At 43.7% G+C, this 25,700-nt stretch overlaps 6 protein-coding genes across 6 annotated transcripts in view; 2 read left to right on the top strand and 4 right to left on the bottom strand.

Annotated features, from left to right (window-relative positions):
* The window catches only part of LOC126557363 (G protein-coupled receptor kinase 2), a 38,622-nt gene extending 14,399 nt beyond the window's left edge, over nucleotides 1-24,223 (bottom strand). The window contains exons 1-3 of the mRNA XM_050213104.1: nucleotides 24,082-24,223; nucleotides 7,423-7,518; nucleotides 1,957-2,077 (exon numbers count right to left, since the gene is read on the bottom strand). Coding sequence (XP_050069061.1) covers nucleotides 1,957-2,077; nucleotides 7,423-7,518; nucleotides 24,082-24,133 — 269 coding nt within the window. The 5' untranslated portion in view covers nucleotides 24,134-24,223. The remainder of the gene's footprint in view (nucleotides 1-1,956; nucleotides 2,078-7,422; nucleotides 7,519-24,081) is intronic.
* The window catches only part of LOC126556771 (uncharacterized), a 364,167-nt gene that overhangs the window by 32,414 nt on the left and 306,053 nt on the right, over nucleotides 1-25,700 (bottom strand). The gene's annotated exons all lie outside the window — the stretch shown is intronic.
* Nucleotides 1-25,700, bottom strand: part of LOC126557752 (lysyl oxidase homolog 2B-like) — a 249,133-nt gene that overhangs the window by 22,409 nt on the left and 201,024 nt on the right. The window lies entirely within an intron of this gene.
* The window catches only part of LOC126558142 (uncharacterized), a 459,948-nt gene that overhangs the window by 268,929 nt on the left and 165,319 nt on the right, over nucleotides 1-25,700 (top strand). The gene's annotated exons all lie outside the window — the stretch shown is intronic.
* LOC126558359 (lachesin-like) overlaps nucleotides 1-25,700 on the top strand; it is a 346,936-nt gene that overhangs the window by 196,134 nt on the left and 125,102 nt on the right. The gene's annotated exons all lie outside the window — the stretch shown is intronic.
* LOC126556783 (protein dispatched) overlaps nucleotides 1-25,700 on the bottom strand; it is a 383,943-nt gene that overhangs the window by 352,531 nt on the left and 5,712 nt on the right. The gene's annotated exons all lie outside the window — the stretch shown is intronic.

The following is a 25,700-nucleotide window of genomic DNA, read 5'->3' as shown; positions in this document are numbered from 1 at the left end:
ACAGAAAGTGTTCATGCTGGCACACAGACACGCACCCAGCTTTCCCGTGTCTTGCAAAGGTATGGCAAAGTTCAACAAAGTTCAGACCCAAAGATACCTCCAGCTTCGTTCTCTTAACGTCAGCCAAAATTGCATTTGCCTCAAGTGCTAGCGCCGCTTCGGTTCCCAGTGCTAAGGGGCCTCTACCTTTGGGACGGGACGACGATGCACTCGGCACCATTTGGACAGCTCGGCTGCTCAACCCAAAACTCCCCTGTGGTCCGCCGGGGACGCGCAAGGATGCAAGGATGGAAAATTTATGGTCCTACTTTGCAGTTTGGCGTGTTCCGCTTCTTGACGTTTGCCACAAGTAGCACACTTTGCCGAACGTTCACATGAAGCCATGAAGCAAACACGAACTCGTATACTCGTCCGTCGCCCAATGCACTCAGCATCTGACAGCGGTGGAATTGTTCCGGGGTGAGTCTAGAGACAGAACGTCACCACGGCTTCGATCCATTCGAGGGGAAACTGCAACGCAGTGTTTCGTAGGGTGGGTATGCCGAAGGTGTGGGGGTAATTGTTAAAATGAGATTAAAAACAAAAGCACCACGATGTGGCGTCATGGAGCGATAGTTCTGCACCGTACATCCGTACGTTCGGGGAGAGTGAACAAAAAAAGACGACATTCGAGTATACCAAACCGAGAGAGGTTTCATCTGATAACCTTAAACACAAAAAAAAACTGGCAACCCAAGTGAGTGCACCATAACTCATTTTCATTTTGATTTCAAATAAACGAACGACCTAGTTTCGAATTGAAATTCCTCCTGCCATTGCAAGGGGATACATGCTGTGAGGATGCACTAAGAGCATAATTGATGCGTTTTAATGTATATAGATTCTTTTCAATCGTTTTCGGTAAACTACATTATGCTCGATTGAAACTTTACTTTATCTTTTGATAACTGATGGCCACAACAAAGGACACAATCATATTAGATGTAAAAAAAACGTGTTACAGGAATCTGAGCTGAGGTTTCAGTTACAGGAAATTGAGCTTTTCCGATAGAAGCCAACAGAGAAAATCAGTTTACCCTGAAGCAAATAAAATTGAAAACGCATAAACACATTTTGTTCCTTAACTTCGATACTGAGATTCTTCTAAAGTTAAGTTCGGCGATTAGTTCCACATCAGAAAAAAAGCCCAATACTTTCTTACGACGCTCTGTGAAGTAAGCGATTGTTCTAACCCCTATTCTCTCCCCATATGTGCGTCACAAAAATCGAAAGCGAGCTATATTTCATCCGATTTCCAACCCAAGCATTGCGGGCTTTAAAAACAACCGTACTATATTCGCTTTGTGCCAAAAACAAAAACGATTACCATTGTTTTCCGGTCACCAGATCCTCCAGGAAAACGGGGGTTAGGGGTAAAAATCGCGATTTGGTTGGCCTTTTTTTTTTTGTTTCCTCAGGACTCAGCACATTTCTGTTCCACATACTCTTTACACCACATTCGATTCCGTTGAGAAACACATCGTTCTTCCTGTCGCTGCCAGGGTGAGTGTGTGGGAATAAGTTGGTACGCGCTGGATTTTATGATTGTGCCATTAACCCACATTTCCGCGAGATTGTGCTCAGCAAGAAGCATAGAACTGTCGTTCCTATCGCGGGTCGTCGGGATCCGATCTGGGGTGTATGTAATCCACACACACACACACACGCTCACAAAGGTTTATTATGTTCGTTGCTGTGTCAGCAAAACAATGCTTCAAGCGGTTCGAGAGACAGAGCAGAAACCGAGGACGCAAAAATGTGCGAGAGCTAATAATTCTAGCAAACTTTCCACTAGAAAACAAGCTAGCTCAGCAACGGCAACGGGCATCAATATTCACTTTCTGCTTTCCGATATCACCTATCGCACACGTGTGACGCACGCGAAATACACATCCTTCCAACCTCACCGCTACTTACCTTGTGGCATCATCGAGAAAGGTGATATACCGGGAGTACTGTGGTCGTTTCACCTTGCAGAACTGCCGGAACAGCTCACGTCCGATGGGCTGCTGATCGACTACATAACCATAGCTTACATCTGCAATAGTAAAACGCGACAAGAGAAAGATAGCGATAAGAAAGCGATTCTAGCGATAATACTGATATACAGCGAACTACAAACAAAAACTACTACATTTTATAAACTTTTCTTATATGTCTTCATGGCATTACGATAAGCAATAATTTATTTAGTTCACACTTGAACTTCTCTACAAATAACTATAGTACAAACCAACTGAAAATCTACTCGTCGAATAGCCTAAACGCCACCCAAAGGAAACCTCTCCTAGCAGCAATTTTAAGCAAAGAGCAAACAAAAAATCCCCAGAACCCCTTCAACAAAATCAAGGACTAGAAGAGCCTTATAAATAGACAGCACAGAAACCCAACCCGTGTCTATGTATCCCATCCGAGACGGGCAAGTTGGAAGCTTTTCGGCAACCCGTTTTTCTGCCGTAAATTTCTTTCTGAATAAAACATTAATAATGTAGGAAAAGCTGCGTGGGACAAATCCTACCCACTATAACGGAAGAAATCGAAAAGGGTTCAGATTACAGATTTTCGCTACATTTTGTTTTGCCCCTTTTTTACACTTAATATTAAGAATCAAGAGTTCGTTCGTCTTAGGAATTAAATTAACGACGCGTTACGAGTGACCGCATTGACAGGCGGAAAACATCAAAGGCAACCACTCCAAACCCCGAAAAAAGGATTTTAATTTTATTTTCCCTTCAGCCAAGCGTTCACGCAGAATCGGTTTCCTGCGGAAAAAGAGGGTTTTATTGAATGCTTTTTCATTAGAGACAAACACACCGAATTGATTACCTTCCTTCAATGGTTTGTATAAAGTTTGTGTGCATTGCTCTCTAGAAGTGTGTGGCTACACAAATTCATTTGCTCACAATCCTTTATATTAATTTTTCAAAAAAAAAAAATGGTTACTTTTATTGTGTGCCAGTAAAATGCTTGAACCACTTAAAATCAATAACAATACTGCAATTGATATCTTCGCTCCAGAACCAGACCGGTTCAACGCAAGACCCTACAAGTGCATCGAGGGTAATTGAGTTCGCAAGCTGTTGGGCAGAAATGCAACACGGTACCGTACGGTCTTTGTCTGCTCTTTTCATTCTGCTTGATCACCTTTGCTTATAGCTCTATAGCTTATAGCCCAGTGCCGCCTTTGCACTCTCTACTCTCGTACGTTGACGTTAATCTATATTAATGGCTTTGTCCTCATCCGGATGCAGCAACCCACCTACAGAAAAGGGTTTCTTGATGCATGAAGACAGTACGGTAAATCGAACACAATTTGATCCGTGCTGGTCCTTACCGTCTTTACTTCAAGTAATGTTGGTCAAATGTTTACTATTCTTCCAGGACGGGGAATAGGAGAGCCACAGGTGCATGCATATAGCGTCTTCCATGCTGCTGGGGATCTGCTGCACAAAGAACACTGAGCAGGAAAGTCAATGTTACACATTCCACACAGATCTCATCATTGCTGGCAAAACTGTGCTTTGATTCGTACTTTTACAACAACTGTTAAGTTCTTATGCACAAGATACGTTCTATTGATTCTACACAAAATGGCACATTCTCAAAAGTCTCTTCAATAACAGTTTTTGACCAACGGATGCTTGGCATCGGTACAAAATGACTAAGTGCTGTCGCAACGCGTTCCATCCCGTTCCGGACACTTTACCACCAACGCCCCGGCGGTGCAGAGAAGCGGTTGGTAGTGAAACGAAAATTTATCTCATTACTTCCGTCCGTGACATATTCCGCCAGCCGTAGCTCAATTTTCGCTTCTTTCATCCATTATGGCTTTTCTTAATGTTTTTTTTTTCGGCTTCTTTTTTCGGCTCACAAGAACAGTCTCCAAAAGTCCAAAGTACAAGACTTATTCAAGCATTGCAGTGCTTTCCAAGTCGATTATGTCGGTGTCATAAGCAGGATGTTGCTAGGCAGCTGCCTAACAGTGTCCTTTTATAGACCCACCAACAAGGCGCGGCACAGGCGAACACACACACACACACACGTACAGCCTTTTACGACATTTGGGTGCAAAGTTGGCAAAACATCATCCTTGACGAGCTTCTTGGCTGCTGGTCCCGACGATGTCGTTATCTGTTTGGCGTCATAGGATTCGGTGCCACTTTAGCCAAAAATTTGGTTTGTCCTCAAAAGCATGCTGTGGTTCTCCGATGTTTGCGTCGCACGATTATGTTGGCAATTCGTATATTTCATAGCTGCTTTGAACCACCTTTTTTTTTTTCTTGGATCCATTTCTCTTTTCCGTGACGGCATTTGTACCTTCCGAATCTAGGGAACATGGACTCGAGACTCATCCGACTTGTGTCGAGCTTTCTTTTAATCAATTTTGTCAACTCGGGCACTATTAACGCACGCCAGCCAATGACAGGCGAACCTTCTGAACGTGCTTTTAGCTCGCGCTTTGATTCATCTCCCGATTGGCACTGACTCGCTACTGCTGCTGCCACTGCTTCTACTCTGCAAATGAACATAATTTCATTCTGGCTACTGTATTCGTCTTATTTGATCAACCCCTGGCTCACCAACGGCCGTGCTCATCATATTATTACTTCATTACAATATAATAATAAAAGCACTGATTGCGTTATCGCGGCGAAAAAGTTCGACAACAAGGGCGCAGTAATAAATCAAAAAAATGTATTTATCGTATACACACCTCCGCAAACATCGAGAGAGAGAGAGAGAGGGGGGGGGGGGGGGGGGGGGGGTGACAAATTCCTATAGTTGTGGTTTATTTGCTCGATATCTTATCTGTTTTCCATGATATGATTGCCTATAACGATGTGTGTTGCGTACTGTGCCGAGGAAGCTTTCTGTCAGGCGGCGAAAAGGTTCCTGAAGGAAAGCCTTCCCATCAAACAATACGTCATAATTTTAAGCAAACATTTGCATACATTGCACGAAAACCAAATAGACCGTGCCCCTTTCCTATACGCTCAAAAACTCTATCATGAAAGTGTTTTTTCTTCTTCGACAAGACAAAATATATGTTCTACGGTCAAAGTTAGTTTGTGACAATAAATTAAATTACTTCCATCGGAACCATGCTTACTCCTCTGTAACAGTTTTCGGTCCAGCAGAGGTTTCAGATGAATGGTGACACCATTAAACACCACTAAAAACATAGTTCGTTCCAGCCAGCAACAGCAGAAGCAGATTGAAGACGAATGTTGGGAGGGGAAAAACAAAATAGCGCTTTCCATCTCACCATGGGAAACAAACTGTCCAGGTGACTTCTCCTCTTCCGAGAACGCTGATTAGATTTTCCAACAAAGCCACATCAGCGCTACGAAAGCAGTCACACACACACACAGCCACCCAATCGATCGATACACGGGTTTGTGCCGACTTCCGATGCTGTAGAGGTTTTCGGGCGACTTGCCGGAAGGATGCGGCGGAACACGTCGGGACACCATCGGGCGTGTAATTCCCATCTTTTTCGATCATCTAAATCCCATTAATGTCACACGGATGGAAAGCCATGGGAAAATTGCTTCACACTGGGGCGCAAATCCTGCGCCAACGGGACGATGCACAATCGTGATTCGCTGTCACCATTCGCCAACCGACCACTTCCATCGGGGTCGGGCAAGACACACACACACACACTTGCTTCAAGTGGTTACGGTTGATACGGCAGTATTGTAACTTTGGGATGCTGTTTGCATTCACTATACAACACTTCCTTATGTTTGGGAAAAATCGTGTTCTCAATCTTACAACGAACACCAAAGCACGTCTTAGAAAGTTTGTCCTACCCTCAATCAAGGCACACTTGAAGCAACGGAACGAACAGAATGCTAGGTTAGGCTGCGTACATTGTACACGCTTGCAGTGGGTCGGGAATGCAGAGAATGCAAATAATACGACACCATTCGGGGCTGTCTTCTCGGTCGCAGCCAAATAATGGTGCTACGGGAGGGTAAGCTTAGTTAAAGGGACCGCTGTTGCTAGTAGAATTGATTTGCTTTCTTAAACTTCCGCCTCACAACTTCGGCATTGGCGCATCCGGATTGCCGAGCGGAAAACTTTCCATCGTCTAGCTCATCTTTCGCCGAGCATGTGGCTGTGTTTAGAAGTCATCCAATCCATTACAAAAAAGGATTTTATGCTGATGCAAACTACTCACTAACCTTATTCAATACATGTAAATGCTCCGGACCGAGGAGTGTTCGTTGAGCGACCCTAGAAGAGTTCATCTGTTTGAACGCACGATTCAAACGATTCTGACGCACAATTTTCATTATTTGCATTGCAACTCGTTGTAGGATTTCATCTCCTCTCATCTCATCGATCATGATTAACCACACACACACACATTTCTCTACCAATTAGCATCTACAAACAGCATTAAAAAACAAACAATCATCGTAAAAAAGTAATCATCGTTTAGCGATACTAGCAGGAAATGCAGTATTCCAGCCACTAAAGTGCCGCAGGATGTTTTTCGCATTTAATTACATGGTAGCGTACCGTGTTTGCTCATTGACTGTAGAGACATGCACTGATTTTTTGTCCATTTTGCCATGCCGTGCCAACTTGCACTAACAGATACCAGCTCATGAAAGCTGCTGGTAGATTTGTGTGGATTTTTTTCCAATAAAAAGATACGCGCGAAACGCGAACACATGGTGAATGTTTATTTCCACTCCATTTTCTCCAGCTACTGATTCGCACTTTGCCAATTCAGTGGGTGAAAGGAAATGCAGGCTTAAAATCGGTTGCTAGTAGGCTGGCAAAAACCGTTAAACCCACAAAAATTATTTATGTTGTTAATTAAAAGCGCTATAAATAAGCTAAAAATTTATCGCTATTTCGAATAGAACCATTACGAAGTAATTAGGTAGGATAAGTGGTCTGTCTGTGGTGCGCAAGAGGTATCCAAATGGTTTCTTAGCAAGTCATTAAGTGTTTGGAGAATATAATTTCTCTCAAATCAAATATAACACAATTTCCATTACTGTAATTGATTCTCAACAATTTTAAAGCACAAGTGTGAAACCATTCTCATACACCGTTCGCAGAAACCACTACAAAGAATTCCACTTATAAACTTTTATCTTGATGGCAGCAATTTTCTCCTATGACACAATCATTTCCATTTGAAGACTGTGTGACAGTTCTTGCAAAAGCCCGCTCCATCCGAGCAAGTTTACATCCGAGATGAGATAAAGTGAGGGAACAAAAATGTTGCCATCATTGCTTCAATTTCCGGCGATTCAATTTGCATGCCAATGGCACGTTAGGACCAACCCGTGTTACCTCGTGTTTGATTGAAAGAAAGGGAAGAGAGAGCAACAACAAAACAACCCAACAACAACTTACCTATTTTGTTCTTGAGATCGATGCATTGCGATATGTGAGGAAACTGGAGGATCTTGCGCCATTTTTTGCTCTTTCCTTTGTTGCTGTCGGAGCCTCCTGTAACGATTTGGATAGAGAGAGAAAAAAAAAAGGGAGGGAACACCCTCCCCAAAATGATATGTAGATAAAACGAATGAATTGAAAGGCATTAGGTAAAATATTCCTCATAAATCATATTGACCGTAGAGCAGCATGTAACATGAGGCAAGGGTCAACAAATAATTCACAATGAATATATCACAGCGACTATCCTTTCGGCGGGACAGAGAGAGAGAGAGAGAGAGAGAGAGAGAGAGAGAGAGAGAGAGAGAGAGAGAGAGAGAGAAAGGACTTTCGTTTTGTTGCTTTGCCCCAACAATTACTGCAGCAAGGTCGAAAAAAAAGGTGTGAAAAATATGAAAATGATTCAAACATTAACACCAATTTGGTATAGAGACATCAATTACTCTCTGACGACGAGACCGTGTCATGTGCATACCTTTTTGCCAGACGTTTGTCTGTTTTTCCTTTTTTTATCTGCACGTTGGACCAGGTAACAATTCGATTTTTGAACGCATCCTTCAAGCCCCCCAAAAAGACCCATCCAACCAAAACCGGCTATCTTCACTTCCACGAAGAATTCACCGTAAAGACTCAACCTTCCGTATAAGTTGGTGACATAAACTAACGTGGGCCTGGATAAATACTTTCCCCCATTTCGACAAATGGACTAAATTTATGTACAACGCACACAGCTGAAGAAGGTTCGACGTGTTTTTTTTTGCTTAAACTTTGTCCAAAAATAAACCGATACGATCGTTTTGAAACCATCGCATGATGCTGGGGCTAGGATGATGCTTGCAGCCAAAACCCTACTACTACAGTGTCATCTCTGTGTGGTGTGTGAAGGTGATAGGGATTCCGCATATATAGATTCTAGAAAATGTTTGAATCGAAAGTCCCCAAAACACGAAAGGACACAAAAATGAAGAAAAAAAAGAAAACAATCATCCATCGTAAACAAGGAGACCCCACAGAGTAATCAAACCGAACCCGCCCTGAGGCATCAGGCGACGACAAGCAGTAATTGAAACGGAAACAGAACAACATTCCGCCAGGGCAGGGACAACCGATTGAAGTGAACCCGCAAGGGAGATGAAGAATAAATTAAATGTGAAAGCAACCGACAGCAAACAGTATTGGGTGTAAAGAGTAAAGTATTCCGACAAGCAGCTGGAGAACGGTAGCGAGCAAATGTGTCTCACAGAGATGTGCTAAAATACGCTGACAATATAGCAAAGAAGCGGCACACAATATAAGTTTCAGAAAATTACGGGAGTGTAACATTTCACTGAAATAAACAAGTTTGCTGTGAGTGATAATGTTCTTCAAATACAGTTTCACAAAAGTTGAGTCGTGTTTCCGAGGACCTCCCGGTGGTGAGGTGACAACGGCCCTGGCGATAAGCCTTCACATGGCAGGATTGGAGTTCAAATCCCATCCGAAATGTTCCCCTTTCGCGAGGACTGCCTATGCAACTACGAGGTATCAGCAAGTTTAGTAAACCATTAGAAGGCCGTCGTGAGCTAGAGATTCCTTAAGCCAAGAAGTAGGCTAAAGTGGGGTTTCCATGTAATATTTTCGATCTTGTTTCTAGCAAAACTAAAGTGATCTCGTCTACGGAAATACTTCTCGATACTTTATCGATCAGCGTCTCATTTGATCGAGTCTGTGGTATCCAAGAATTTGGGCATATATAGACACTCTCTTCATTGTAGATTGAGCCTGTATGTCTGTAAAAACCATTTGATATTCACTGACAGGACGCTGCTGGAACTACTGCTCAGTAATCTAGTATACCTTGTCGAATAGAGAACGACAATGCTGGACTCTTTTGTCAAGTTTACCACAAAGATCCTTACTACTAACATGCTTTTTTTTTATAAGGATAAGTGTTGCTTACTTCCTAAACATTTCCTTACGGATCAACCCAACGACCCAGTGAATTGGTTCAGTTAATGTTGCTGAAAGCTAATTAACATTCAAGCGAAATTGATTCGTAAGTCCTGAACGATTACGCTACATAGTTTTAATTAAGATTTCAAACATCTAAGGAAGTAAGTGTTCCCTGTACATTCCCTGCCCATACGGGTGAAGTGGTTTATGATCTGCTAACCAATGTCCACTAACGAACACGCCCATGTCCACCGAAATCCGAACAAAAAAGCAAGCAAAAAAAACGCTGACACACCTTTCCTAACTGTACAGGCCAATTACAAGCACTACAGTTGACATAGCGTACCATTTCTGCAAAAGCCGTCGCTGCACAAAACATTCCCAGGCTGCCACCGGCTAACCTCCGAGGGCCGTGGGAGGTTGCGTGCCATGCTCGAGTTAGTCACACGCTTCGTTAGCTTTCGGAGCAATTTCATCAATCAGCTTTTACGCTTTAGCAGTGTGCGAGTGTGGTAGTAGGATGGTATAGCATTCGAACAGTTCGGTGCCGGAATCTGGACCGAAAGTGTACGGTCACTAGCGGGTCAGTAACCCTCCCGCTTCTACATACTTCGCGGAAGCATACATTAAATCTTTCAAAAGTTTGTACCGACTACTGCACCGATCGAAAAGCACACCACGCCGTGGGCGGTGTTGGACCACCCTTTCGGTGTGTGATGGCATTTTGTTGTCGGCATCCAAACAGCATGTAGAGAAAGAGATGTAAACCGAACTTATCACAGCAGACTAAGCAGGCGCGCAATCAAATTGGAAATGTTTGAACCACGTGCTTGTTTTGATACGGTGGACGGGAAATGTCGTTTATTTTGTTCAATAGAATCAATTGCCCGCTGTTGCTCATGGAACAGTGCACAGGAATTTGGCCGGCGGTGGAATTAATATCACTTTCAATTCTAACCCCCGACAAACCGAACCCACAACTACTGTTGTTACACACCAGCAGCAACGCAACATCATCGTGCTATGTTTTTCAAAATTTATCAACCGTCACTAGCGCGCACATGGAAGAGGAGCATCGCATTTATCTGCTGCTCATCATTGCATACTTCCGGTTTAAGCAGTTACCCCCTGGATTGCAGAGTTTGATTCGCGCGCGAGAGAGGGAGAAGGACTACCGGAACCATCTATCCATCTCAACGGCAGATCCACCAAGGCACACGCCCTCTGTGTGTGTGTGTTTGCGGGTTGATTCCAAAGCAAAAGCACGCGACACAAGATCGACACCATCACTCGTAACAACAAAGCATTTATCACCAACCAGCGTCGATATTTAACGAATGACTGAACGTGAGCCTCATGCAAGCATGAAATTTTCGATCGATTTGATACACCATCAGACTCCGCTTATGAGGGTGAACGAATAGAAACAAGCACAGTGGCTGTTGCCGAAAACCTTCGCGAACGGAAATGATAAACGGGAGACACACACACGCGCATACAGAGCAGGGTATAAAATTCAAATCCCGTCGTAATCTGTCGTCCAGAGTCTGGTAACGACCTGCGAACCTGAGAGGTACAGGAATTCTGCTCGGCATTCAATCCTTTTTAAAGCTCGTACGCCACACGATCGATATGCTGGTGGCGAAGCTCCAGCAAGCCCCGTAGGACGATCGACGTAAGGACTCGTTATTAATGCAGGGTGTGTCAAACTCCCATTTACACATGCATAACCCTTGAGATGGTGCTGCTGCTGGTGGTATGCTTTGAATATTTGACACGGCCTGTTGCCGAAACGATTATCCATAAATGTTATCAAAAAAGTTCGTTTTTCTTGACTGAGTTATGTCTCAAGTTCTCTCTATCTATGTTATTTTGGAACTGCAAATAGCGGTCTTCGGGAAAGGATTGAACACCATAAAGTGTCATGTGTAAAGCAGCCACAGGCAGGCGGTTAGCTTCCGGAAGATTTAATAATCAATAAGATTCCTGTGTAATGTGTAGAAAATAAATTTGTTTTAAGTGGCTTTTTTTTTGTGTACACGTGCACCACGCTTCCAGACAAATCCTGAAGCCAGAAATAAATAACCTTCCAATGGTTTATGTCTAGATGGATGTTTCAAGCTATCCACCATAAACTACATCGAATCGTTTTTAAGGTGCAAAAATATCGTTCACATAAAGTATTCCTTCCAAACAACAACCACAACAGCAAAAAAAATAAATATCCTCAATCTAGCCCTTATTCACTAGCTCGTACACGTTACATCGCGTTCCTGACCCACCCCGATAGATGGTTCGGGGAATGCGCAAACGTTTTTCAAATTTATGCACGAACTACGAGAACTGCATTCATCTGCATCGCCGTCAGCGATCGTCGTAGTGTGCATATTGCACAGTGTTCCAGGCGCACAGTACACGACCGCCCTGCAAGCGCGTCACTGCCGCCCTGTGATGCGAGCAATTTTGCAGTAAGTAACGTTACCACACGTCCAAACAAACTCCTTCTTTGCCTCTTATCTTGCTTCCTTCCGGAGCTTTCCGTTTTCCGCACGGGAAAGCGAAACCAACCACAAACGATCGTTCCTATAAAATCCGGTTCCCCGCTGTGTGTGTGTAACAAAGTTGTATTATTTTTTCGAATTTTCTACCATTTCAACTGCTGCTCCAATCATTGCAAAACCGCAAGCGAAGGGAACAATAATATGGGATGGTTTGAAGGTATAGAAGTATACAACAAAAAAAAAAGCTGCGGATAAATTTCCATTACTGCTATGAGACGCTTCCCACCGACGTATGACGTACGCGCGCCGCTTACATGCATGCTGAATCGGCAGCGAAAGCGAAACCATTCTATACACGAACGCTTACACAATGTGCTGGTTTTCCTCGCACGTCAAACAGTGCAAAGCCGATCGATTTTAGCTTCGATTGCACGAATCAAATTTCGATTTGTCATAGCGATTGATTGGGTTGATGCACTTTTTTTTTTAATGCACATACGCAAGATGCAATTTATGATGCAATGCGAAAATGTGAGAAACGATTGTTGATGGTGTTGTGGCAGGATGGTGGACAGAGATAGTATAAGCAATGTAAATACAGTGTAGCAAAATTTTTTTTTTTTACAGGACTTGTCCCGTTGTGAGGACACGATAATTTACTTCGTCTTCTTGATTTAACGACCTACATCATCTAATGGCTTGCTAAGCTTGGTGATGCCACGTATAGTAGAATAGTCAAGTGTTTACTACGGGAGAACGGTCTGAGTGGGATTTGAACCTCAGTTCTACCGTGTGAAGATCAGCGGCGTTGCCTGTTGACATTCTAAAAATAAGTCCGGTCAAATGCCGATCTTCCTATAAGCAGACTGATTGACCGCGTGTGGCCCCCACCTCGAAAGGGGCCCCGGCCTAAGGGATGCCTCGACGGAGAGAAGAGCTTCTACGATCATGGGGCCTCACGGGATACGGACTGTGGCTCCTCATGGGCCTCCTAACACTTTGATACATCACAGTCCCCCTCTGACAAGGGCCCAAAACTTTCCGCTTAGGGCTACAGAAGGGCAAAATCCGCCTTTGATTCTAGTATTCCTTAAAATTGTTTCTATGAGCTTGCAGGTCTATAAACCAAAAATGATTTGAGGTGGTAGCGGCGCTGGTCTTCTCATGAGAGCAAGGAATATCGAACCCCAACCGGACCATCTCTCCCTTTGCAGGACTGTACAATCGAGTCAAGAAAGGTCTCTCAAATCCAAAGAATAACAAATAATACTTACGTCATCGATAAATTCCACCAAAAACTGCGAAGCGTTAAAGTCTCTCATGTACTCCCGGTGAGATTACATCGAACGAGTTTCCTAGTATTACGTGTTCCCATTTTTACTGCAATCCACTGTACCGTTATGTTGACAAAACAGCACGACAAGCAGAACGAAAACAAACGGCGAACCTTCAGCGAATATTTTGACTTTGGCAAAAGCACGTTTCAATTGCAAGCATCATCGGTTCACCGTCGGGCAAGGGTTGTACAAGTCACGGCGGAATAGAAACCATCGTGGGGCGAGCGTGCACTTGGCCATGGTCAACGGGTCACACACCGTAATAGGAAACGGAACGGTACTACGCTTGGGCGACCCGTTATGCTCAAGATGTACCGAAAAAGAAATTCTTTTTATCACACCCTCAACAAAATGGAACGGTACTGGGAACCTCTAGGAAGCAACTCACTTGTCCCAATTCATTTACTGAACGACATGAATACATTAAAAATGATTCAAACCTTCTATTAGAGGCAATTGAGAATTAAAATTGAAAAATGGATCGCATTGCTTTAATCGGGCTATCTTCATTAGAATTTCAAAACAATTGACACAACTAATAAAACCATATCCTCAAGAACAAGACATCCAAAGTTTCATCAACAAAATAAATTAAAATACTCAAGAGGTAGAAAACATCCTTAAGCATAATGTAAGCCCTCTGTTCAGCAAACACCCAGATCCGTACCCGGAGCAAAATTGTTACCAGCTGGTCTCAAGCACTTGGCCAGCAGGGACTCGTGGACAAGCACAAATAAACCAAATGCAATTTACGCCATTAATTACAATTTCCTACCGAAGGCATCTTTGTACACTCCGTCGTAACTTCATCCTGGGCAAAAAAAAAAATCCCTGAGCAAAGGACACCATTTCCATTTCCAGCTCGTAGCGCAACCAACGACGGTACACAATTTCCTGTCCCCACTTATTTGCATCTCAAAGCATCACTGTACAAAACCGGTGACGAACCGGCATTGTTAGCAGTAGTTGCTTCCAATATTTTGTTCGCACAAGAGTGAAAACGAACATGAAATAACAAAAACAAGAGGTGGACGTTAGATTACACGCCAAACCGTTTGTCGATCAAAGCTCGATCGATTGATTTACACCTTCATGCAAACTAAAACAAAACAAACTTCCCTTTTGAAGCTCCATCGTTCGCGCTCTGCTGGCCAAGTATTGTAAGCTAACATTTCAGGTGACTTGGTGACGTTAAAAGATAAAGCAAACGACCATCAAACAGTAGGTGTAACGTGGGATGGCTCCCACGTTGCTGCCGGTTATCACTTTCCTTGATCTTTCAACGGTCTGTACTTTTAATTATCCGAATCAAAGATGAAACACTTTCCGAGTCAGTTAACGATCCACCGGTGGATAATGAAGCAAAACTTTACTAATGACATTTGTCACACCATCGACACCAAACCGCAACCGTACCTCCAACTCGCGACCAAGCTCCACAACTAGCCTAAGGGTTTCACAGTGATCGATCGACCCCGTCACTTGCCGTCACATTGCGCGTGGCAGCTGAAGTGACCGAATATATCCTTACAGCTTCCACCTTCGCGAGTGCCCTCCGGCATCGGGCCCCCGAGCGTACACTCGCCGACCCTAAACTCGCCGACAAGAGCACAAATCTTTAATTCATGAAGACGTACACACACTTAATTATCCGGTTGGCGAAACTCCCGCCAGTGGCAAGGTGTTTTTTGCGTCCTCTTACCGGAGGCCGCCCAGTTAAAGACGTGGTTTTCTAGTCAGCTGTCAACGCCGCTGGGTGCGTGCAAAGACACACTTCAATTAAATGGAAACGATGATGGTTTGCATGGTGGAAGGAAGTGGGCAAAAGAAATGAGCTTTTTGCGCAGTACATGTTCTTACCCTAATATCTCCAAGCATTAAAGAATACCAATTTACCGAGCTTTCAACAACTTTTCCAACAACAAGAGAGATTACTCGACGACCCTACCCGGTTGCCAATCAGTGGAAAGATACACCAACCGAGTGGTTGTGTCGTTGTGAAACCAAAAGCATAACCATCATTACAATTGCCGACTGTTTTTTTTTTTTTTTTTTTGACGGCCATCAAGACTCCCGGCGTCGATGATTGGGAGGCGATACCTTTAATTACCACCCTCCAAAATGGTGGGTTTTACCTGGGGGGCACGGGACAGTTTGTCCAGCTAGCGAAGAAAAAGGAGTGTTCTCACGGTACGAACGTCGTCTACGGACGGTGTGCCGTACCAACGGTCATTGGGTTCGGAAAAATCGTAACGCGGCGACACAATAGTGGTGGCCGCGCGTTATGGTAGTGTAACGGGGTAGCATAAATCGTGCGGGACGAACATTAATTGATCGTTTCGTTAACAGGCGTCGCTAATTGCCACGGCCAAAAGGTACGAGGGAGTGCAATGAATAAATAAAGCAGAGGCCTGTTGCACTTTTCACTGGTACGGTTTGATTGGACGAAAGAATGAACAACCATTAATGATGTTATTGAACTAATTTCCTCCAATGGTACGTCAAGCAAGGATATTGATTTCCTAATTCATACAAACAGCCAACATCGATTGATTAGCGTAAGTGTTTATACAATTCACTCGGATTGATTCTTAGAACAGATTCATCCGATCTTTTCATAAATTCTTTGCCTTGCACTCCACTACTCCATATTAGATAATGAAGGATACCAAACCAGGGGCAGATGATTTCAACAAGAACAATTTACTGCACACAAACCCAATAGCCAGGAATAGCGCATCGAAATTTGCACGGTATTGAACAATTTTCCGGCCGATAGTTTTGTTTGGGCTCGCCGGAAAACCAATATACCCTAAAAATAGCCCGAAACCTTACGAGTTCGACAAAACCAATCGTTTACGAGGCCTGCTTTTAGTGTGCCAAGCCAAATTGTTGTCTCCGTTCGGTGTGTGTGTGTGTGTACCCGGGGCAATGCTCATCCATCCAATAACCATATATACTCCCGATCACCGATCGACCAATGGCGTCGTCTTTGCGGCCGTGGAAAAATGCGACGAGTTAATCGAATTCACTTTCGATTATCGGAAACAACCTTCCGCGTGTCGTTTGGAAGGTTCATGCTTGGCCAAGCGTATATAGTCAACGCTGCCACAGACTGACAACGATCCGGACATCGGACGGCCCAACCAGCACCAGGATTGCCATGCGGCAGTCCTGTGCTGCTGTGTCGTCCTTTTTGTGCGATTTTCCACCACCGAAGATGTAACTGCTCCTATTATTTTGTGCATATCAATGAGAGCGTGCGCGGCAACTTGTTTACTTCGCTTCGTGAATTTCGGGACGGGCAAACAGCTTGTGCGGGCGAAGAAAGCAGAGGACAGGTAGGTGCTGTGGTATCGCGCACTTTGTAGATGAAATCTTTATTCATTTCGGGCGGTAAGCGAACCGCCGGCCACGCTAAAACCCGTAACGCCAAACAAACGAGCTGCTCTAGTTTCTTAACGAATTTGCACATTTTGGCTTTGATTTTTGCCGCCCACACAAACACCTCAAAATTCAACCGTGGAAAAATACATTCTAGCCCCAGCTCGGCTAGCTCAATAGCTCGGCTGGTTGTGCGTGGAACGTTTACATTGCCGCGATGCAAAATTTCAACCACGGCCAACATTCGCCCCCCGCCCTCCGAACACCGAGCGCACTGGTTGACAAAAAAGAATATTAGCATCAATTTTCATCAATTCATATTGATGAAGCAAGTAACAAACCAATCGATAAGCCGGCACAAATAAAGCCCAAGCTCAAACGTTGGCTCTCCGTGGCAAAGTAAAAACTAATTTTCCAAATTTGTTTTGTTAAGCTTACGGTTAACTCTTCTCAATCGACATTATTTTGATAGCAGAGCGTAACACGAACACGTTTCGCATCTCATTTGCATCTTGTCGATCGCGACCATCGGAGACATCGGCGCACACCTCTCACAAAGGTGTGATAAACGTAGCAATTTTCCTAATTATATCTACCGCTGGCCAACGATGGCTAGTTACGTAGCAGTGCCCGCGCGTCACAAATGCTGCTACGCCATCCAACTTTTCTTCGCGCCTTGCCGATGCCCGATGCCACTCTCCGGCGTCTACTAATATTGTGGACTCGATCGAGCAATGGCTCGTCATTCACATCGCTGCACCTCAGTCGGGTCGGTCGCCCAACTACACTACCGCGAGAGCAGATGTAAAAAAGCGATAGGCAGACAGGGACCCGTGCCACAGGCCACATAACAAAGACGAACGGTAACGCTTCGAAGGAAGCGAGCTAATCGAATAGAAAATGTGAGAATCAAATTATCATTTTACGAGGCGGCATCACTATCGAACAGGAAGGAAATGGACCGACGAAGCTTACCACAAGGAGTCTGTTTTTTTTTTTTTCGTTGCCAAAGAGATGCTGTAAAGCTTTCTCATCTTGCTCATCTGCTGTAGACCCGGCCTTGGACTTTGGCTTTTTGAAGCGATTCGTGTGTTCAGTGAGGTAGCATAGTTTCGACACTTAGAAGATGCCACCGGTAAACACTCTATCTAGCCTTCAATTGAAAATTTGCTCCTCACTGCTCGAATAGCATCACTGAAGGAGAGGAGAGGCACCGACTAGACAGCCAGAGGATGGTGCGTTTTTTATTTTTCTATTTGTATGCAAAACAAACATATACACACCATGTTAAAGCTCGTCTCGAAAGCATTCGCTGGCACTGAGAATGCTCGGGAAAGGGGTGCAATAAAACGGTACCGCGAGAAAAATAAAAGCCAACAACCAACACGGAAAGGGTTCGGAAGGTGCGATTGACGTTGCGAAACGCGTTTGGTCAAAACCCCGCGAACCCAAGTGACACGAACCCCGTCCTGCAAACCGACGTCAGTCGGATTCGTTGCTGCTGCGCGGTTTATTGGATTGCCACTAGCCGTGTGTGCCGTTTGTGATAATGCGAGCTCGCTGTCCTCTCTACACATTTCAGCGGTGGTAGCAGAGGATGATGATCGCGATCGTGATGATGATGATGATGATGATGGCAATGTACTGTTGTTGCGCCGCCCATGCTTTGTACTTTGGATTCAACCGGCCGGCCGCTAACCGGTACGGGCCAGTTTGAGCTGTTCGCTGCTTTTGCCTTATATTTACAAACTTTGATCCGCGCCAATGCGGAATCTCTCTTCGGTAGGGTTTAACATGGGTGATAGCCCTGGATGTTTTTTTACAAGCTTTAAAAAATAAACATTTTTAATGCGAATATTTTTATGGTTTACTCGTGCCATCTGCCGCTCAACCGTAAAATTGGAATAAAAATTTTAGTCCAGCAAACCGCATAGACGTCACAAACGTCACAGCGTCATCGGCGCAAACCCTAATACCACGAGCAAAGAATATTATAGAAAGCAAAACGATTGATCTTTACCGGGAAATCCAAACCAACCACTTACCTTTTAAAATATAAAATATATTTCTCATCTATTTCAAACAGAAATTGGAGCGGCCATTAAGTACGTAGCACTCAGGACCTTTCATACACCTTTATTTAACGTCACGAAATTCGGACGCAATGAGAAAAAAAAACATCACTTAACTACTGTGTTAATAAAGACCACCGTCGGGAAGGTGCGCCACGCCAAGAGACAAGGCGGTGGTGGTGGTGTCGCTTTGTTTACTCACAGCCAAATCACATGCCAATCTCGGGGGCATGTGGCACTGGGAATAAATAAACGGGCACAGGCCTGCTGCCTTCTGTTACGGTTGTTTAGGTCGAAGATAAGCCCGAACTGGAAATAGCGCTCATTATCACTTATCTCGTCAGCCCGCCCTGGCTTATGCTGTCACAAACCTTTTCCCATCCCGTGACAAGCGCGGGGCCAAAGTCACAAGGTTGGGGAACCTTTAAAATAACAGTCACAAACATGGAAAAGTTGCTCGTGGATCTTTCGGAGCGTTATTTTATAATTTATATCACTTTTTTTTGCAATTATCGAATTTTCCTCGCTTATGCTGTTAATTATCACACAATCTTTTGAAGGTGATGATCATTGGTGATACCGAGGGATGTCTCAGATGCCTTTCAATGAACCTCAAATATGACGTTTTAAGACAGATGTGCGTTATGCTTGATTAAAAACTGAAAAGTAGTTCGTTTGTTATCAGTTTTATGTTCTGATCTTCTTTTTTGTTCCTTAGTTTTCTCATGTTGCTTTTTGTTGATTCTTTTTAATTTGCTGATTTTCGGTCACTTTCACTACGAACAAATCGAATCAAAAATAAAAGAAAAACCAATATTATTTTTGCCTTTCTTTTGCTATATCCTGTCGCATATCCGTCAAGCTTGATAAATGGCTAGACACGACCTTCACTGAACCAGGAATTTTGGTCATTTGTAAGCGCGTAAGCCCATCCAACCACTCGTAGTGCTTGCTGAATGACCCTCTCCCATAGCTCTTTGCGATTTGAACTCTATGTCCGACACAAACAGCAAACATATTGTACCATGAACCAAAAACGGTTCCAGTATGTTCTCCTGTCAATGCTGTCAAAACAGCTCGTGCCGTTTCCATCCTGCCAACAAAAGATTTCCGATACAACAAAACATGACATCCTTTTTTTTTGCGCCTTCGCCTTCCGAACAGACACACAAAACATACATCTTCTCACTTGTGATCGGGTCGGCGCTGGTTCAAGAATAGCAAAAATGACCCACAAACAGGCAAGGGGAAGTCACACACTAAACATGCAATCGGACGGAAACCAAAAGTTCACACTTGTACTACCATTTTGGCAATCGGGCGGCGGATGGTGCTGGATGGATTGTGTGTGTGTGTGTGAATATATCGCTTCAAGTGGATCCGAGATCATGGACGGTGCGCCGACGCACTTCATCACTTGGGTAAGCGGACAACTTCATCCCCATCTGTCAATGTCGGACACTGCCGACGGACACAGACCGGACCGCTGTCAACGCGGTGGGTCCATCAAGGTCTCTACAATCCATCGAAAAATGGGCAGATTCAATCAACAAAACGTCATTGTTCACCCCCTACCCATTCGGCTTCATCCGCAACCTTTCAATTCTTTGGTCCTCACACCGCGTGGTCAGTTTCATGTTTGTACATAATATAGACACTTCTTTTAAATGTCCGATTAGCCTGATTTTTGGGTTTTTAAATGATTTCATTTTATCACGTTCGATATTTCCGAACCGAAAGGTAACACACACACGCCCAAGAAGCACCAGCAACGCTCCATTCGCGTTGCGGCAGCTGTTTGATAGAATACCTACGTCATTCGTGCGACGTCATATACTCGTTTAGTAGATATCAATAAAACCAGGGCCTACAAACCGGTACAGTACGTGCGATATGACGACGCTATATGTGAGTCCCTGTTTGCACAACTGACGAGACCTTTCGACGAAATAATTACCCTTCCTTCCGCTGGCTATCTCTCCATTTTCCATCCTGGCCCTCGGTGTATCGATTACGCCATTCCAGATCACACACTAACTATGCTGGTCCCGGATGTCTGTACCGGAGGACAAGGAAACAGAATCAGCATAACGGGCACCTTTGTTGAGGTCTTGCGGTACGGTGCAGGTGAGGTGGTGTAGCTCGTATACAACTCCAAGCCCTGCTACCCAAAAAGCAGACGGAAGAGGCGAAGGGCGGATGTGAAGTGTCAACAAAAACATCACATTTTCCGGAACTGGTTCGCGTGCGTGTGTCTTCTTTGACCAAAAATTAATAACATAACAATCCTAGTGCAAACAAGATCCTCTATCAAGTTGAAATGGGCAAGCTCTGGTGGTGCCAAATTGATTATTTAAACCGCTCCCGGAGTGGTAACACCCGGGCGGAAACAAAACGGAGCTAAAAACGTCGCGCAAATGGGATTTCTTCCTCCCAAAAGGGTTGAACTCCACTAGGCAAAAGTCAAAAAGGTTTAATTAAACTTTAATTGATAATAATTGATTGCTTTAGATGTTAGGCTTAAGACGCACGCTTACCTACACCTACACCGTTGGGAGCTTGTATTGCGATCGAAAGCAATTAAAGCCCGAATTCCCGACCATAAGTTGGCGGGGAATTTTCGTTACATTGGCGGCAAAAGGCAAATGTGCAATTTATGCATTGCGCAAAGCATAAAATCTGCTGCTCAAGAGTACAGTCATCAGTACAAGTAAAAGCTATTCTTTTGCCAACATAAAATCCATTTTTGAACTGACCATTTTAGCAGAAAAGAAAAAGAAGTTCAGTAAATCAAATTTGAATGTGACATATAACTTGCTTGCTGGTACGTTATCCTTAGAAGCACACCAAACTTTGGCAATAAAATGTGGTTAAGTCGGTAGGAGGGTTACATTTGGTGCTTGCTGGTAGTACACCAAACCAACTATGGGCTTTTTCTTTCCTTTTTTTTGCTCCCTTTGATTCACTGTTCTTTGTCAATTCAACGGTACATTGTAAAAGTTTTGGAATAAGGAAACTTATTTTACGACTTTTCGGCGGGGACTTTTCTATCGTCTGTTGACGTTTTCGGAGCAGAAATCACATTTCACTTCGGTTTCTGTACACAGTTCGGTTCGATTGAAATTCCACCGAAGTCATCTTTCAATTGGCTTTGAATTTGATTTTTGGATGTCGTTTTTAAAGCTACAATTAATGTGCCTTTCATTTAGAATTCGGTCACCCATCACAGGCTGTAAAATGAGTAATTTTTAACATAGAGATATATACTTTTTACATGAAATGAAGAGCTTTTTTATTGTTCTTTCAACAAACAAACTCAAGAAAAAATAATTGTTTATGTACGGTTGTATTCACGCATCCTTCGTTTGATACCTCTCATAAGCTGCCGCACAACCGATTTATCTACCTTCAGAAACTGTTTTTTTCTAATAGTATGCGTTGGACAGTTGGCAAATCTGGCCAGAGTTTAATTGGGACTTTATGAGCTTTAATAAAAAGCAAAACACACTTTTCCAGACACTGATCTTCATAGACTGTCAAGTTCATAGATTGATTTGTTAAAAAAAAAAACCGTGTTTTGTGCCCACAGCTGCAGATGCCTTGCCATACCATGAGGATTTGCAGGCTTATTTGTCAGCAAAAACGAACTTATATTTTTTGGGCACATCACCCCGTGCTGTGGCAACATAAAATTTTTGGTCAGAATCCTGCCTCAAATCTATTTTGATGTACTTTTCGTCATCCATAAGAACGCAAACCGCGTACATCGTTAGAACAACCTCGTCATACAATTTTTGAAGCACTTGGTTTGGCGATGTAATCATGCTTCAGAGTTCTGTTTGGTGGTTTTTTTTTTTTGGCACGAAGAGAGCGCTAGCCTGCACTCAATCTGATTCTTCTGGCGGTACTTATGCTGCACCGTATTTTTTTGCAATATCCCCATTCGAAAGTCAAAGGTTAGCCTGGTACGTTCTCAACAACTTATAGCTCAGCTAACGATACATTGTTCCTGAACGACGATTTTGGTCAATTTTTCTAGCCATGCTTTGACGTTCCCGAAACCATTTCAAAACATATCCGACAGCATAAGACGCGATTTACAGGAATTTTCCTATTTTTCTCCCGGATCAAGTGGAATTTTCTATGTGCACAATTAATTGTCTACGTTGCAACTCCATCGTTAATAATAACTGAAACAAGCACGATCATGCCAAAACAACTCCATAAGAGGGCTCCTTCCCATACCTTCCCATAAGTGTCACAAAAAATTCATATAGCACCACTGAGGGCTCTACTATACATCAGATAGAGTTCATTCAAAAATTGCTCTAAAACATTTAGTCCAATAAACTCCCTTTACAAAATAATCCAATCCGAAACGTAATGCGATACAACAAAACTAACAAAAAACTAAGACTTAGGGTGTCTTTTCGTACTAGCCACACGACACTAATCGATTCAACACATTCTCGCTTCAATGGGTTACATTGCGCCACACCGTGGAGTGTTGAACAAACCGCAAGATAAACAAAATTCGAGTAGCACCTCGCCCATACTCGCGGCTAAATCATCCGTAAATCGTTATTCTGGAATTCAAAAAGAAAAGACGACGACGCCCGCAAGTACTGCCAGCAGCAAATGCGCGCACGTTTGTGATAAACGTTTGCCTATCAATCATTCATAAGCGGGACTGCAGGCATTTGAGTGTGTGTGTGTTTGTGTGTTCGAAAAAAAAAAATCTGATCGAAAGAAGGGAAAAAACAGGCATTTCTTTTCCATTGGAATCAGCTCGCAAAAGCTACCGTGTACTATCAACCACCCTCTTAAGCAGTCATCGGGGGGAAGGGTAAGCTGTTTGGAAAATTTTATGTATCTCCCACCAGCTTTCAAAAGCCCCCCCCCCCCCTCGCGATCGCAAATAGGTATGTTTTCCACAATTCGTCGAGAGGTTCGATTGACGTAAAATACACCCCACTAAGCTTCAATTGTAGCATGTTCCATGTATGTTAGGGATAAATTTCTGGCCGCAAAGCAACATCTCATAACGGCTTGTTTGAAAGACCAAACAAACGGGTAACCAACAACCAAACAAACAAACCGCCAAAACAGGAGCAATCAAATAAACCACTCTATTCGCGCGCACACACACAGGGAATACGGGAAGAATTTGGAGGGATTTTGTGGGGGGGACAGAAAGAAAAAAAAACCAAAACAGAGAGAAGAAAATGTGTGGAGTCCCAAAATTAGATCGTTTTTCGCGGTGTGCCAAAAATAGATCCAGTTCACCCAGCCAACACCCTCACCCACCAAAAAACATATCCCCAACACCTCCAAGGACAGGCACATGAAATCCCTATTCTATCCCTATTCATAAACTATTCCAACACTTACCTTCACGCGCCTTCAGGTAGACCGTATTGGCCACGATATTCTCTAATTCCATTAGTTCCAGGTTGGCGGCTTTTTGTTATCCGAATGGCGACCCAAAATAGTGTACCGATGCTCGTTGACCGGACTAACACCCCGTTGCGATCAGCTGCTACTGGGGGTGGGGTGCAGAAAGGGTAAACTCGCGCTCTTTCGCGATTGCAATTTTTCCTCGTGCGCGCGTTTGTGTGTGTAGTTGTTGCGGTGTTGCGCGGAAATCTTAACCGGTGGAAAAATTCCAAAATTCTTCACGCCCACACCGTGTACCAACAAAATTGGTGTCTGTCGGTGCGTGCATACATATGTATGGTGTGTGTGTGTGTGTGTGTTTGTGTACGTCAAAGAGTATTTTCTTCTGTTTCTCTTTTTCTTTTCCCTTCGCGGGTTGATCTGTGCGCCACACCACCAGCTGCACCTTTGCTGGATGAGATTTCGTGCGATTATTTTAATTTTTTTGCAAACACTTTCACTAGCGGCACCACCACGGCCCAACCGCTTAAGCTTTGTGTCCGCCGATCCACTCCACTGCTGGTGCACCGGCACTGAGCACACGGCCGCCACACATCGACGCCACTGGGGACGACGTTTGTCCTAACTTTGCCTGGCTGTCTGGCAAAAGCTACAACTGGACGGTACGCTTTACCGTCGACAGCTATCCTAAATTAATGTTGCACACTTTCAGTAAAACAAATGGCCGGTCAAATCCACGCGAAACCACTTGTGAACGGCACACATACACCCTCACACAACAGAGCGACCCGGTGGGACACTGGTAAAAACGCACGCACAGCACATTCGATCACGCGATCGCCGCTGGGATCGTATGTAGCAGCTAAGCAAGTTTAGCTGTTTTGTTGTTAAATGTACGCACTATTAATGAGGATGCATGTAGAATCCCAAGAACCACTGTATCGTTGGTGTAGGATCGTTGAATTTTTGGGGGCAACTATTTGAAGTGCTCTTCACGGAACTGCATTTATTGATTCATTTCCTGCCGGGCAATCAGCACAATATTCATGGCTAAAAAGAAACGCGAGAATAAAAAAAAATTAGATAATGTCTTGAATTCAGAATAGATAATGATGATGATGAAGTTTTTAGGATACAGAACAATTATTACAGCGATATTAAATTATTTGCAACAGTTAAAGTGTAGTAAATTGTTCGAACAGCGAGGTTTATATCTGAGCAACAAAATTGAGAGATCGATGGAATTGTGATCAGAAGCGGACCAAGATCCTTGGAGGCTTTACACATCGAATTAGTTGACTGAAGGGCTCCCAACATTTTTTTATATTTGTGGTCGTCGATATTGACTCTTGTCCGTGCCTGAGGACTCTTTAGAATAGATCAATGAAATTAGGCGCAATAAAGGAACGTGAGATTGGTTGATTGTTCATGATTTCTCCACCTTTGATAGGACATGTCCTTCCACAGGCTCAGTTTCGAGGAGGCCGCTATTATACAATTCGAATTACACCAAGATTCAACTATATGAAATCTTGGGGCTGACGGGATCATAGCATCGCCTCTAAGGAGTATTGCAGGACCCTTTTAATACTGAAGACAGAGCCGAAGATCGG

Source organism: Anopheles maculipalpis, chromosome 2RL (genome assembly GCF_943734695.1).
Source record: "Anopheles maculipalpis chromosome 2RL, idAnoMacuDA_375_x, whole genome shotgun sequence".
NCBI lineage: Eukaryota > Metazoa > Arthropoda > Insecta > Diptera > Culicidae > Anopheles > Anopheles maculipalpis.
Note: the sequence above shows the minus strand (reverse complement) of the source record. Positions and strands in the feature narration are given on the sequence as shown.